This window comes from Chiloscyllium plagiosum, chromosome 2 (assembly GCF_004010195.1).
Source record: "Chiloscyllium plagiosum isolate BGI_BamShark_2017 chromosome 2, ASM401019v2, whole genome shotgun sequence".
Taxonomy (NCBI): Eukaryota; Metazoa; Chordata; class Chondrichthyes; order Orectolobiformes; family Hemiscylliidae; genus Chiloscyllium; species Chiloscyllium plagiosum.
The window spans coordinates 80,867,202-80,884,055 of NC_057711.1; the positions used below are offsets into that span (position 1 = coordinate 80,867,202).

Consider the following 16,854-nt stretch of genomic DNA (forward strand, 5'->3'; position numbering starts at 1 on the left):
TGGTGTTTTAATTCATTGGTAGACAATAGTTTTACTCATGCTTGTGTTGTGTTATCTCCAGATTAAACCATTCTAAATCGTCCACAAAGAGCCTCTCTTCCACTACCCTCCATAAACATGTATACATGCAAAGTTCTGTTGGCTTATAATAGACTAATAGAATTTATTGCAAGATATCTACCACACTCGCTGACTTCCATTTGCTCCCACACCAGCAATGCCTCTATTTTAAAATCCTCATCCTCATGTTCAATGCTTCCATGGGCTCAATCCTTCCCATTTCCGCAATTTGAACCTATTGTCTAACTCTCAGAAAAGTCAATGCTTTTGTATATCCTTCACTTCTTTTGGTATGACAATAGCATTTCACTAGTGACAACATTTTCAAATGTTGACCAAGCTCCTCAGGAGACAGACACCGATTGCAACCAATAGGGTACCCCTCGGTGTCCAGTACTCCCCAGGAGCTGAAAAACCATGCCATGTTCTTCACAGCCTGCAACACATTGATGAGGATGAGCATCTCACCAAGATCTTCCCTATGCCTCCATTTCTCCCCTTTAATCAACTGCCAAGCCTTAAACAGACACTTGTTCGCAGCAAACTGTCCAGCCTTCAGGACATTGACCACAACACATGCAGTGGTCGACATGACAGGGTTGTAAGATGTGTCAGAGTGTCGACAAGGTACTACCATTACACATATGGACACCACCCACCACGTATGGAGCAGACACTCATGTGACTTGGCCAACATTGTCTATCTCATATGCTGCAGCAAGGATGCCCTGAAGCACAGTACATTGGCAAGACCAAGCAGACGCTACAACAGTGGATGAATGGACACCACATAACAATCAACAGACAGGGGTGTTCCCTCCCAGTCGGGAACACATCAGTGGTCAGGGACATTCAGTCTCAGATCGTCGGGTGACCATCCTCCAAGGCAGACTTTGGGATAGGCAACAGCACAGAGTCACGGAGCAGAGGCTGACTGCCATGTTCAGTAGCAACAAGGATGGCCTCAACCGAGGTTCATGTCACACTACAGGTGACCCCATTACACATCTCTCTCTCTCTCTAACAGGTTTATACTCTATCACACCCACACTTTACCAAGCTTTCACACATGCAAACACATTCTCCCAGGTGCACTCACATGCACACATTCACTTTTTCTCTCTCTCATGCACACGCACTCACATACGAGTCTATGGAGTGAATTTGTATTTCCAGAATTATATTTGCAGATACATTCTATTTTGCTAAAAAAAATGCACAATCTTCAAGCAGTCAATACATGCAATGTTTTGTAAATTCCACTTTGGAAATTGAACCAGTCTGACTCAAGGTTGGGATACAGCCAGACTCTAACCTCACACCTTTTAGGTGACATCTTAGCTCAGACAATGCATTAGTTATCTCGAGAAGGTGACTTAAAAGACATTCTGGGATTTACATACTAATGAACCGAAACCTGCAATCCATTCTAAAAGATGAACGACTTAACAACAATCCAGGTTTGTTCAATACAGAGGAACCTCGATTGTCCGAATGACACGAGCAGGGAGTATATTGTTTGGATAATCGAATGCTGGATAACAGTGTGGCCAAGCGTCGAGACCTTGCGATCTTGTTCGGATAATCCGAAATTCAGATAATCGAATGCTGGATAATTGAGGTTTGTTGTGTATCATTTCAGTTGCATGACACTGTAATATTTTGCGATAAATTCTGTGTCTTATAGTCTTATTCTCCACAACCACCTGACGAAGGAACAGTGCTCTGAAAGCTAGTGCTTCCAAATAAATCTGTTGGACTATAACCTGGTGTTGTGTGATTTTTAACTTTGTCCACCCCAGTCAAACACCAGCTCTTCCACATCATGGTGACCAAGTTTTCGATCAACTTTGTTGGCTAATGTCATTGTTTTTTTGTCCGATTACACTTCTGGGTAATTACACATTGGGATACCATACGATATTAAAACCCTCAAATGAATGCAAGTTGTTATACCACAACAAACCAAAAGGATACAATATTTTAGTAATGTCTTTAAGCAGCTACAACAAAACTAACCCAAACAAAATTTTTAATGGGGAAGTTTGTTAATCAATGGATTACAAAGGGCACAACTCGGATAAAAGGAAATAAGATTTTACTACAGTCTAAACATTTTAGATTTCAGACATTAGTTTTAGTCAAACTTACAAATGAAATGTGCAAGATTCAGAGAAATTTCTCACTAACGAAACTTTCTCTCAAAATAAACGGACAAACTCCATACAAATTAGAAACTACCCCAAGTTAGCCATGAATAGTTCGAAATTCATATGTAATAGAGCAAAATGTGCTCGCCAATTAGTGTTTTGTTTATAAATCTGAATAGTTTCTTTTAAGATAAACATAGAATAAAGCATTTTTCATCTTCCAAATTCCTGTTACTAGAAAATAGTCTTTAGTAGCTGCTGTTCACTTTAATGCAAATATTCACATTGCACAGCTGCAACTGTGAATATTGTTGAATCATAGCCAACTGACAGAAACTTAGCTGTCATCGAGATGCTGGGAGTCTCCTTCTCACATCTTTAGTATGTCATGACTCTCCTTGGCATAAATGCCTCACACTGTTACCCATGGTTGTAACTTGTTTTCAACACATCCCAACATATTTAATTTATTCAGCTTTATCACCATGCAGTAGCAATGAGGTGAACATTGCAACCTGAAATCACATGAATGCAAATAACTTGGCGCTCCACCCAAATTATATTGAGACGCCTTCCATTTGATGTTGGTCAGCAGGCTCCCCGAGTGCTCATTTGTAAAAATAGGTTTGCTTGCCATTAAAGTTATTCAGATTTCGTACTGAAGTATTTTAGCAAAGAAAGCCAAGCCTGTTCTACTCATACAGTAGTAGCCCATTGGGAACCTATGCAGTTGCAGCACTAGATCCACGAGTCTATTAAAAGTTTCAAATTAAATGACAGGAGGTAAATGCAAATGGTTGAGCAAAAGAAGTACTAATTTAAACCATGGAAGAAAATAATTACTTGGGTACAAACAGTATATCTGAAAATAAAACTACTTTATTTTTTGAGACTAGACTTCCAAACTTAATTCTATACTCCTGCTTTTTCAGTTCATTGCATTATACAGCCAAGCTACAACACAGAACCTAATGAAGCAAAGATCCATGCCATCCTCTAAACCCATACAGCCAGCTCTTCTATAATTAACAGGAGCTTTTCATGATTCATCCAAAGACAGCAATTGGATCTCAGAGTCAATTTCTCCAGCCATCACCAATGCTTTCCAACAGCCTTGCCCTTCTAATGCAAAATCCATACTCCCATAGCCGTGCAAAATGCTAAACAAGCAGTATTGGCAATTCACTCGAGTGCTGTAATATATTTACTGCAAATCCTCATGGCATGACTCCTAATATAGTTTTTATTGTGTCTGCACTTGTCAATACAGTGACTGGTCACTGTCTGGATAATCTGCCAAGAGCAACTGTTTACCCAAGACAGCAATAGGATACACAAGCCGTGTAAAGCTTTAACTGTCAAGATTCCCTGGCTCTTGTCAATGGCCTTTAATTAACAGTTCACTTTATAAACTTTAGACCTCATCAGTAATGCCTTACAAAGAAAGATGTGGGGAGAGAAGTGCCAGACAGGCCATGCAGTTGAGGTGCTGATTTGTTTACATAAATAAAGTAAACATGGTTTAATTTAATTTCAGCCAACAATTAGTTTCAGCTTATTGTTTAGAATTGTACAATGAAATTAATTTATATAAAACTTTGGACTTAAAAAATCCTCAAATCAGTTTTCAAGGTAGTTACCTACATTAGTTCCCTTCAATTAAATGATAAATACGTATATGGAACATTCTTAAAAAAAAACTTTCCATGTCAGGCTCCTCATTTTGTTCTAGTCATCTAGATGCAAATAAACATAAACATGGTTTTGAGTAACAATTCCCAAAATGGAAAACAAAGTAATAAGACTATTTTATCCCAATCTGATAATAACTAAATTTAAATGAGCATTCAAATCCTTAAAAGGGGTCTTTAGGCCAGAAGATCCAGGTTCAAGCAATGTCTGCTGAGTGGTGCATTATAACACATTTAAATAAGTTGATTAAAAATATTTTCAAATCCCTATTCAGCTGTCAATACAGACAGCAAATTACATTTAGAATTGACCAAAGGCTGAAATCCAACTTAATATCTCCCATTGAGAAAAATACAGAAATATAAACTTGGTCACTTACAAAATAAGCTTTTTGCATTGTTATTATAATTCAGTATAAACAAACAATTAATTTGAAAGAGGTTCAGTTTCATTACAACAAAACAACACCTGAGAGAGACATGGTGATATCAATGACTCACCAAATGCAAGACTCAACTTGAACACAATGTCAGAAAAATTAATGACACAAGTCACCTACAGCACCCTCAAGCAACACAATTGAATCTAATGAGAAAAGGGAGATTAAAATTTCCAGTATCAGCACTTGCAATTACTCAGCCACTTTGAAGAACCCAAGGGAACCCTACCAAGGGCCATAGAAATGAAAATCTAATAAAGTGAACAGACCCAAAGATACAAGACGTATGACCTACACTGTAATTAAATGGGCCTTACAGATACCTCCACACAAATTGAGAGATCAACGTGAGACTAACAAATTAAAGAAATGGTAAAACTTCATTATGACATCAGTTACAATAGGACAACAGATTTTCTTTTAACCATCATGCAGTTTGCAAAGAAACTGATACATCTTTGCGCAATAAGAACAGGATCTTTCCTTTTAACAAATATTTGATTTAAATGAGACTGAAAATACATGCATTACTTAGTTTCAAATGAGTTTAGTTCCATGACTATACATATGAGTTCACTGAAGTGTTGCTAAGCTACTTAAACCACTGGTCATCATAGTGTTACACACTAGTTGACAGGAGGCGTCATCATTTTCCTGTCATCAGCTAGCAACTCCCTGGTGCAATAATCTATGTCCATGACCTTCATGCCATGATTGTAAGCATTCTTGAAGTGGAGCTTTGGGGGTCCTACTTAAGTTGCCTGGTCCCGTTTACCTCAACATAATCGCTTGAGGACTGCTGTGTCTTCCATCCGCATGTGCCCAATCCATTAAACCAACTTTTGATGAGTGCTAACAAACGTGGGAGTTCTGCCAGAGTCTTGATTTTGTCCTGCCAGGATATAAACATCATATGCTGCAGATGGCAAAAGGTCAACAGTTGTATTACTTCACTCCACAGATGGAGTGTATCTCTGGTTTGTTCTTTTTTTATTACAATTCCCTTCTCCAATTTCAAGGATTCTTTTATTTACAGCTAAATTGAAACATTGCATATCCAGCATTGTGCAGTGCAAATATTTTATTCAGCCATCACTTAAGCCAACCAAACATTGCATACCGATAATGTGAACTAACAAGATTTCCCGCTTCTACACAAACACCTAGTAGTAATCTCAAGGAAAGGCAAAATGCAACTCAACTCATACTAAATGGAGAGGCTAAGAATAGTATCCCATCTCAGATCAAGGATAGGTCAAAGAACTTATGTCAGACCAAAATACTTGAGAAGGGGAAAAATTCTGTCACTGGGAACACAGGTATCAGGGGACTGAAAGAGAGGAAAGAATGGAAAGGAACAACTAAACTTGAGACGTTTAGTTTCATCAATTTATTTAATAGCAGCAAATCTTCTTTGGTCATTTTCTATGAAAATGCATAACCATACATCTCAATAATACTTACTTCAAACATAGAAAATTGCATCCTTGCTGGCTTACTTTGGAAGAGACCAATCAGCCAATTAGCACTGCCAATAGCAGCAAAACCCATTATATATAATCGAAGTCCATCCTAGCCTAACTTATAATTAGTTTAATCAAATGTTATATCTGTTAGAACATAATATACAGTATTTTGTGCATCATCTGTACATTATCTGAAATTTCCAAAGGACAAGAATTCCATGTGACAACAAACAATTTAAAATGTTTCATATACTTAGGCACTATGTTCAGTACTACAGTCAACTAATCAGGACAAAAGTTAAATTAGCTTTAAAAGCTAGACTATAATCTCAATATTCAAAGTCATATTCAGATTACTAGATCAATGTTAATCTGAAAGTTAAAAAGGATGGCCAAGACTAGCTGCAGGATCCTAGTTACTGAATAATGTCTCAATAACCAAAATATTTCTATTTTGGGTGAAAAGGAATTTTGTGAACATGAAGTAGAAATAACGAGATTCTTTCTGCCAAATCAATTTTGAAAGGCCACCAGTTAAACTGTGAGATCACAACACTCCACCTTTAATTATCTGCCTGTACATTATAGCAAGAAATCATTATACTCTGGAACATTATGCAGGTTGATGTGAAGAGCTGAAACATTAACAACTGGAGTTTAAATCTTACTTCAAATCTTCCTTAAAATCCTCCTTAAAATCCTCCTTAAATCTTCCTTAAAATTTATCAGTACACTGTTGACCAGTAAGAAACCACATCTTTTTACACATTACTACTACATCAAAAAAAACTTGATGACATTCAGAAAATGAATTTAAAAGTAACCAATAAAACAAAGCCAGTTCAAACAATGAATATTCCTCACTAGTCAAAATACAGAATTTTCTCAAGCCAGTACAAACATGAAAAAACAATACAATTTTAATCAGTTAAAACTGACAACTGTAATCAATATCCACTCATCTTCTTACAACAAATGCTTCTAAATATGCTAAAAAAGTTATATTTAAACAAAAACACGGATAGTTTTTTTCATGTTTTCAGTATTACACATGAACAAAAAGCACTTATGTCTGAATAAAAACCATTTGCTTACGACTCTACAACTCTGCAGGTGGTATCCTCAAAGACCAAGCAAAGTGCCTACAGAAGACAAACCTCAAGAAGAACATTTTCTCTTACAATGTTCACTTGCTATCTAGAGTATAAACTATAAAAAGATAAGCCTGCTAGGAGCCTCACTAATGCCCAGTCATCTCCCAGAGAGATTTCTTGTCAAACGTAACCAGGCTGCATAAGCCTTTTCTACAGCATAATGAGCACTTAGGCCACACTGGTGATCAGTCAGCAAAATGCTTCAGTTTCAACCAAGTTATACCTCTGGCCCCAAAAGTCATCTGTTTTGAAGAATTATGATCAGATACCTTTGGCAGACATATATAGTAACAATAAATGTCTGAAATTTGTAGTATAAAAATTCAGCATGGTTGAAAATATATCTTAACAAAAGAAAAATGTAATTTAAATGTAATGTATAAATTCAAATCTCTAGAGAGAAGCAAATCAGGACTGAGAAGGAATCCATCATATAGCATTCTACAAAAAAAAATTAACTTAACATCCTTCACTGCTGTACATAAGTAACATTGCTGCATTTGACAACCATCAAGGTGGTTATGCAAACAACTCTGCATTTCCATTTCAATGCAACACAACCAAAGACAAAAGCACACTAGACCACTTGGGCAATTACTGCATTTAAATTAATACATCAAATAATCATTTCTCAGCAGTGGTGAATTTTAAAGCATAGAATCAGTCAAATCAGACCCCAAGTTGAAACCCATTCCTATGTTTTTTGACAAGGATGTCTCAGCAAAGAGATAATTTAATGGTGACATTTTCAAAAAAGAAAATCAATGTCTTAAGGACTTACTATCAATCGTATCTTCAGGATTAAAAATCACAAAGTCACCACTTCTCTTGGATTGCTTTCATCCTGCAATTAATGTTTTCTTGGCACACAACCAGAGTCAAAGCATCATTTAATACATCAATTGCTTGATTTGCCTTGCTCACATTATCCGCCTACATTGTGCTTTGTTTTGTTATTTTAATATACTCAAAAATAGCCTAGCCTTATCTCAGTATCATCAATTGTGTATCTATGCCTCATGTACAAGAGCAGTTTTAGTTATCACGAACATACAATGCAGTAACTTATGACCATCTCTTTAAACCTCAAAGAGCTTTTTATTTCCCTCAACCCCATAAACTCCACATGCATAGGACCAACAGAGGCATCTGTTCACCTTCAAATTTCTTTGCATACAAAGGAGTGTTAGTCACTACACCATACTCTGTGGACATTACATAAATCCTTCTAGAATATTACATTTTGTTTATCAAGCCATGATGATCATGTCAACTTGTCAGGCATATAATAAAATTTGAATTTTAACATTATGTTGCAAATTTACATTTTCCAGATCCTGAGAGTTCTAATGATGATTTGATACAAAATGGTTAAGGCTCTTCCTTCAGATGTTGATGGCAAATGTTTCGTTACATCTACTTCACTAAGTTCAAAGAAAGAATTTCTATAAAAATGAGCTTACCTGTTTGTGCATCTCAATATTCAATCCATAAGACATTTCATAATACTGTAAAAGGAAAACATGATGATAAACCAAATGATAATGATGTTTTGACTAAACTGAAGAAGTGCGAGTTTTCAGTAGTTTACTTCCCATTTCAGATTGGGAAACATGACAAACTAATAGCATACTACTTCTAATTTTAAAAGGTAATTGTTTAAGCTCACCATAACATAGTGTCGCTGCATTTCTGTCTTCTCACTTGCCAATTTCTCACATTCCAATTTTAGACTGTAAAATACCAAAAATTTTTAAAAATCTTTCACAAGATGCAATTGCCGCCACAAGGTCCAGTGTTTGTTACCGATCCTTAAACAGCCCCGAAAATGTCAACATAGGAACTTTTTTAAAGCAACAACAAAAGCATCTTAAAGAGTGCCTACGTAAAAGACTGCAGTAGTAGCAAAAACAGAAGTACTGGATAAATCAAAAGAAAGAACAACCCATTGTAATGCACCGGATATTAAAATTTAACTGTAAACTTCACGAATAATAAAGTAAATAAACTCAACTGTTCTAAATGCTTTAGTCATTAAATTAAGCCGAGTTGTATACAATTGAAATCAACTCGTATAATTTACGATTTTCAACGATGTAATTCATAAGTGTCAAAAAAGTTCAGAGGGTTTAGACCACTAAGACTCCTGTTTCCTCAATGTGTGGTTTGTTTGCAATCTTTTGAAAGGAACCAAAATCTGGCCGCAGCGAGAGCGCCGCTCTCTGGTGAGGGAAAGTAAGCATTGGCTACCTACCGCAGACAAACCAAATAACACCGGAGACTGAACTAACCAGCAGCAAATAAACATACTTTTCCCCGGCAGAGAATGGAAGACTTATTTCACCTGTGATACTGAGCCTGCAAAAACTGGAACTCTTCTTTAATACGATCCAGCGATTCGGGGATGGTGAATTTGAAAGGCTGGGCTGCAGCCTGGTGCGGCGTCTGAGAAAACAGCGGGTAAGGAAACAAGAATTACAAGTACACAGAGACAAGAGACCGCGAACGATTCAACTCGCAGCCTAGGCAGCTTTATACCAGAAACTTTCCGACAGAAGAAAGCAACGAACACAAACACATGACACTGAAAGAGGGCAAGGTCGTTTGACAGAATTAAACACTGGACCTTTTGTCGGTCTACGTAAGCTCGGTAGAATCTGTGATCTTCCTGCCCAACTTTCAGGGGGGACAGTTATTGAGATGACATTGTTTCAAAACACAGCAAGGAACAGATGTGCACGCAGGTTATCTGGGAACTGATTAGAAGTAGCTTTCCACTCAAAATATCACACGACACTTTGCTGGTAGTGCAACTATACATCGCTCCGCTGAAGGTGTTTTCATTTCCTTGAATAAAGATCACACAATGAAGTGACAAAGCGGCCGACCAGGAGAGCTGCTTTCTCTTTACTTACAGGATGCCTGCTCTGAGGAAACATTGCTGGGTCCGCCAGACGCTAACCACCGTTGCTCAAACAATCGCTCGATCTCCTTTAAGAAACGCACATTAATAAGAATTCCCTCGAAAAGAAAAACAAAGTGTTTACTGCAAGCGCATCCTTGGTTTAGGTCCCCCCAAAAAAGGTGGTGTTTTAAGAGAGACTTTAAAGCCCTCAGGGAGGCTGGCAGATCTCGCTGTCCCGGCTCAACTCCTCTCGGTCTTTAAGACAACAAAACCTTTCGGAAAACAGCAATTGCCACTTCTGTAACAAGACCAAATTTCTAAGCCGCCCCAGGAAATCTTCTCGGCTTCTTTTTCTTTGATTGCAGAATATCCACCAGAATAAATATAGAATGTATACCGTGCGAAGTTTAAGCGGGTATAATTGCTACAGTGAAAAACAATGTAGCAGTTTCCCCCCACACAGACTGGTTACATTAACACGCGGTTTCTATTCCACCCATCCTCCCCCACCACCCCCCCCATCGTGATCGTTCACCAAATTTAGACACGCGCAGTCTGAGGATACGTTCCATCCCATTCTTCGCCAATCAGGATGCGGAGAGGGGCCCTTGTTACACGTGGGGTTGTGTCATCATCGCGGAGCGTTGTCCAATGGAAGGCGGCTACCGTTGTCGGCCAGCTGTCAATCAGGCTGAGCGGCGACAGAGCCCAGCAATTGCGAGGCGGCCTGCCTTTCGACTCCTTTTCTATTGGTAACTATGGAATGTCAATCACGCTGACGACTTATGCCTCAGACCAATAGTGCGCAGGATTGTGTCTGTTTGTCTCTTTCTGATTGGTCTCTACTTCCTTCCCTCCGCCCTCATGTTCCCACCCCCTTCGCTCGAGCGGGCTGCGCTGAAACGGTTCGAATCAAACGAGTGGCCGTCCGTCAGTCAGTCAGAGAGAGACAATAGGGCGGCGGCGGGCTCAGCTGTCACTCAAAGTAACGTGGGTTCCAAATACTGACAGGGGGAAAAAAAACATAGACAGACAAGCCTTTGTCCCACCCACAACGAAAAGAGCCAGAGCAGGAATGTTAACTAATTATAACAGTGTAGCAAAGCTTCACATCTTGCTTTTGTTGAAGGAGTGCATCATGTCGGGCTGTTATGATTGTTGTAAGCAACTTTGAACAAAAGGGTTTCCTTGAAGCTAATGTAATCATAATTTTAGGTCTTATTATACACGTCGCGTTAATTAAATAAATTGGAATGTATTTTGTTGGTGTGTAATTCATCCCCCCCCCCCCCACACACACACACACACACACACACAATTTTGACAATATCTACTTCACTTTAAGTCCTGGGTTTGGTAAAAGCGCGAACACATCAACAATGTCTGTGCTGAAATGCACATCAAAGCGGTCCGCGTATGTTTTCAGTTCGTTTTACTAGAAAATTGCATCCAGATGTTTAACAGGTATTACATCGGCTTTTTCAGCCTTGATTACATCGGTTTATTCTGTTTGTTTACAGCTCTCTTGGCTTGTTAGGTAACACAAAGGAAATATTCACGGCGAACTTCTTATTGATTGTTTGAAACTGACTTGAGTTGAGAAACAGATTACACGTGTTATCCCTCCGTTCACCCCCCCCCCCCCCCCCAAGACGACAAGTTGCTCGGAATCCTGACTATATTTTTGTTGTTGGGGAAAACCCTCAGGGTGATATTCTCCAGACAATGCCTTCTTTGCACGCAGGACCCCTGTGAACTGAAACTCTGATAAGTGAAAAGACTCCAGACCACACGCGCGATACGTAAAAGACGCTTTTATTTGTTTCAACTACTTCGTTACAAGAATCCTAGTACGATACAATATTCTAAAATTCCACTCCTAAGTAATTCATAGTATCTCTCCTGTCAAGGCGTCATGCCATCACTGAACCAAGGTTTCGTCTATATGCAAATAATTTCCGATATTGATAGCAAATTAAGTTTTATTATGTGTTCATGGACATCTTACACAATAATAGATCATAGAAAGATTAACAATAAGTGTGATTCTGTTTCAACAAATGGTCTCCCGCCACACTGCACACTGGAAATGAAGACTGAACATTTTAGATGAGAACCAAAAGAAGTGCGGTTGCGGAAGTCAGAAACAAAAGTCAGAACTGGCTGGAAAAGCTCAGCAGGTCTGAGGGAGGACCACTGGACACTAAATGTTAACTCTGATTTCTCTCCAAGGATGCTGCCTGACCTGCTGAGCTTTTTTCCAGCAATTTCTTTGTTTATATTTCGGATGAGCCTGGTTAGGAGGGCAGTGTGTAATTCAGTTCCCCTTTTAAAACTGTAAATCCAGTTCTTATTTACACATCATTATATCAGAGTATTCTCGTCACGCGATTCCTTAGTTCACATATTTCATGTTTTTGTTATACTCTTTTTTGAAATAGTTGCTCTGTAAGATTGTCATGCTGCCACACCACTTCAACTTTGCAATTCCTCTCAGCTTGTACTGCTAAGAGAAAGTCATATATACCAACGATGTTCTGCCATCCAAGTTGCTGAAACATTTTATAATATCTCCGTTAATAACAACATGAAATCAAAGTATTATATGAAAATAAGGTTAGATTTTATGACATTCAAAATTACTCCCTGTCCTTAATTCCTGCTTCACCTTAAGGTACACTTGAATTTGATGACCTTTGGGACAATGTTCAACTGCCTGCCACAGGAAGAACAGATGGCAGCAGCTAACAACATTGAAGATAGTGGACTAGTGAGGCCTGGGGAAAGTGGAGTGGTGTGATTGACAGGTTGGAATGTGGGGATGATGTGTTTGCAAGGGTTGGGGTGATGTATGAGGTTGTCAGAGGATTCATCTCAACCAGTGCATTAATACCATAAACTTGCATGTCACAACTTCACGATGGATGTGTGAATGAGTAGGCTGTCAATATGCCTGGAACAGATATTGGGTTTCTAAATATGCAAATTAAAATTATAAACAATTTTTCAGATATAATTTAGGGAATCGGGCACCATACCTGGTAAATTAGCAGTCCTCAAACAACACACTGGTGGCTGCTCACTAAACAGCTAAGATAACCATAAGACATAAGAGCAGAGATTAGGTCATTCAGCCCATTTAATCTGCTTCACCATTCAATCATGGCTGATAAGTTGCTCGACCCCATTCTTCCATTTTCTCCCTGTAACCCTTGATCCCCTTGACAATCAAGAACCAATTTGGTTCTGTCTTAAATGTACTCAATCACCTGGCCTCCACAGCCTTCTGTGGCAATTAATTCCATCGATTCACCACTCGCTGCTGAAGAAGTTTCTCCTTATCTCCATTCTAAACAGTCTTCTGTTTACTCTAAGGCTGTGCTCTCAGCTCCTGGTCTCTCCTACCAATGGAGACAGCTTCCCAACGTTCACCCTGTCCCGGCTATTCAGTATTCTGTAAGCTTGATTTTTTTTTGGAAAAGTCCAAGAGAGTCAACAATATCCCTCTATTCTTGAAAGAAAATTCTCTCACTGCTGGCATCTTTGGTTCCTGCAACTTGTCACTACCTTTCCTCCCCCTATCCCCAACTACCTCAGTGAATTCCATCAGCTGTATTCCTGCCTGATCTGCCTGCGAGATCAATATTAGAGTTGAATAACGTCCCAACTCCCAGAAGAAACAAGTTGCAATAGGATCCCTCTTGATGTTTGTAGCTGCCTAGCAGTTTACTAATAAATCTCTGGCATCTAAAGGCCTAACTTCAACCCATCACAATGGCAGATGGAGCAGCTGCTCGTTTTGGATACTACAAGAATCCCACCCTCATCTCCACCTACATCATGTGCTTAAAATTCTGGGTATTCACAGGTCTTTAGAATGCTAAGTTTGGGCAGCTTCACATTCTAAACTAAATGCAGTCTGAATGCAATATTGTACTCATACATATAAATCTATTTTGTCTTTTTAGAATTTTTCAAGTTTCAGTATTTATTGACCTCATTTATTACTACTTCTATTCCTAAGATTTTTTTCTAATGATCCAGATTTCCTGTCAAGAAGTGTGAATCTTTTACAACATTGCAATGTTAGAATATTATTACAATAGTACATGTATCAGCTAATAAGGCTCTAAAACCCCTTTTAAAATACTGCTTGTTGATTTCAGCTAAAGTTCCATTAAACTCACAAAATACCATCATGACTGATCTGTGGCCTAACTTCATATACCCATCTTTGTCCTGTATCCCTTGAAAAACAAATATCTATCAATCTTGGATTTAAAATATACAACTGATTCAGTATTAATTACAGTTTGCAATTCCAAACTTCTACCAATCTTTTACTTGTAGAAGTGTTTCCTAATTTCATTCCTTAAAGGTCTGGTTCTAATTTTTATTTCCTTTGGAACTAGACACCTAGCCAATGAAAATAATTTATCTTTATTTATCCTACATGTTCCCCATAGTAGTTTGAAAACTTTCATTAAATCTCCCTTAAACCTTCTAAACTCAAAGGAATACAACCACAGTTTGTGGAATGCATCCTTGTAATTTTACCCTGGTTATAGCCATAGGCTCATAATTTCATTTAAAGGGGAGATAACCAAGACTGGCTCTTCAATGCTTTCTAGTGCTCTTGTTACACAGCAGTGTCAAGATTAAAATTTGATCTTCAGTTTCAAGTAGAGTTGATGATGGTGGGAGAATATATAGATGGAGTGGAGAAGGCAAAAAGTGTCAACCAATTTGCATAATTCATGTTCTAGGTGGAGGTACATTTGAGTAAAGTACACATCTATCTGGAAATATGATGTTAATAGTTTCCAGCAATAACCAAAAACCTGCCCTTGATTTATATTTGCATCCACTGAGAAAATACTTCAAATCTGATAAGCATGCAATTGGAAGCATTATATAGGATAGGATATACTATTTACATGACCCTGTAACTATCTTATTTATCCATCATGCAGCCAATGTAAACACTTCAGCTGTATAATCAAGCAAGCTTCTGATTCAACCCCTCAGTGACATTGTATGCAACACAGCAACACAGAGTAAATTTACATGTTTACTATGTAATCAGAGAAAGCAGTCAAGGTGAAATCTAGTCATTGCTAAAGCAGGTCTTTTCAGTGGTTAGAAAGAAGCTGGCAAAAAGACTGTTGATCTTTGCATCTTTTTGCTGTCACAGGTGTGAAGATTTGTATATTTATGTGTGTTGGGTAGTACAATTAAGTCTAACCTGAGAATTGCAAGGAAACTGTTATACTATACTGTAAATTTTAAATCACTTTTAAATTGTGATTCTTGAATTAAAAATAAACATGCTTGGTTCATGATCATCTGCAGATATATAAATTTGATCTGCAATTAGAACTGATTTGCTTTGCACAATAGTGTAATAAACTGCTTTGCTGTAAACACAAGGAGCAGTGAAACCAGACACTTTTTAAAATAGATCTCCAGGATCCACGGCTCTTTATTTAACTTTTTAAAACAGATTGGATATCACCTCTTTGATAGTGCAGTGTTTGATATTTCACCCGAAATTGCCATTCAATAAACATTGCCTAATTTTAGAGCTGCTCTTAAAGAAAATTTAAGCAGCAGCAAATGGACAGGGACATGCAGAATGAATCAAGTCCACACATAGCAAGATTAAAGCAAATGAATTAATTCAGAAAAATCTTGTTTTATTAACTAATACTAAGAAAGTAACATAGAAATGTTTTAATTGTCATCCATCTCAAATGGGATCCTTAAAAATCATTGAGTGTATTTCAAATGTGTACAGAAATTGCATGTGAGTTTTGAAACCAATTTATTTCCACCAATATCCTACTAAAAATAGTGTTTACTTGTGATAAAACGTGTGAAACTTTGCTTGTCATTTTGTTTGCCAACAATTTTCCCATGTGATGCTGGTAGATGATTTGGAAAATTTTAGTCAATAGTCTGGCACAGATGGACATTTCATACGTTGAATAATTAACAAGCCTCTGAAATTCAGTCTTATTTGGTTAGTAAATTAATTGTTCGAAAAGTGCTTTAAAGAAAACAATACAAAATGTGTACCTATTTAGTTTCTTTTGAATTAGACATTTCAAACCTCTTTGTTTCTAAAATTTAACTGGAAGATCATAAATGACAAAGAAAACCAAATTCTTTTTTTTCACTCATTCTCCAAACTGAGGGAAGTATTCTAAGTGGACTTCCTGATGTATTTACTAAATAAGCAATATAATATCAGTGGAAATAAAAGCATAATCTAAAACTACCATTTTAGATTTACAAGCATTAGATTTAAATGATCAAAACCTTTTCATCATTGGCATATTTCATAACAGTTTTGAGTGTCATTGACAATCTCATTTTTCTACAAAGCAGTCAGTGTAATCAGGTGACACATTACAGAACACAACTATTTTCCCTTAGGGGTTGTCTATCATTAAAGCATTCACTTCTCATTTTAGTTTGCAGTTTACATAATTATTAGACATTTAAAGAATGGTGGGAAGTTGTGGGTGGATAATTCATAGCTGATTTGTTTTTATGTTCAGTGTGGGTTAAATATTTCATTAAGTGATAAAGAAGTAAGGCTGTACATACAGATTGCTCTGCTAAATAAAACATTCTATTCCTTCTGTTTGCAATAATTTTAACGTTTAAGAAAATGTATAAAATAATATCTCATATGCTCTTTAATTGAAGAATTCCAAACAAGTTAGAGACTGGAAAAACAAGGAACTGCTGCTATAGATGGTACTCAAAACTAAATCTAATATAAGGAGAAAGTGAGGACTGCAAATGCTGGAAATCAGAGTCGAAAGTGTGGAGCTGGAAATGCGCAGCAGGTCAGGCAGTATCCGAGGAGCAGGAGAATTGATAGAATTGATATTTTGGGCATAAGCCCTTCATCAGGAATTATACCCGCAACGTTGATTCTCCTGCTCCTCAGATGCTGCCTGACCTCCTGTGCATTTCC

General features: G+C 37.7%; 1 protein-coding gene across 6 annotated transcripts in view; it reads right to left on the minus strand.

The window, feature by feature from the left end:
• Positions 1–10,379, minus strand: part of LOC122561196 (transducin-like enhancer protein 1) — a 116,763-nt gene extending 106,384 nt beyond the window's left edge. For 5 of the 6 annotated variants that reach the window (XM_043712780.1, XM_043712788.1, XM_043712770.1 and 2 more), the window contains exons 1-4: positions 9,877–10,379; positions 9,306–9,406; positions 8,631–8,694; positions 8,425–8,469 (exon numbers count right to left, since the gene is read on the minus strand). In XM_043712780.1, coding sequence (XP_043568715.1) covers positions 8,425–8,469; positions 8,631–8,694; positions 9,306–9,406; positions 9,877–9,900 — 234 coding nt within the window. In that variant the 5' untranslated portion in view covers positions 9,901–10,379. The other variant, XM_043712813.1, reaches the window with a different exon arrangement.
• Positions 10,380–16,854: the final 6,475 nt, after the last annotated feature.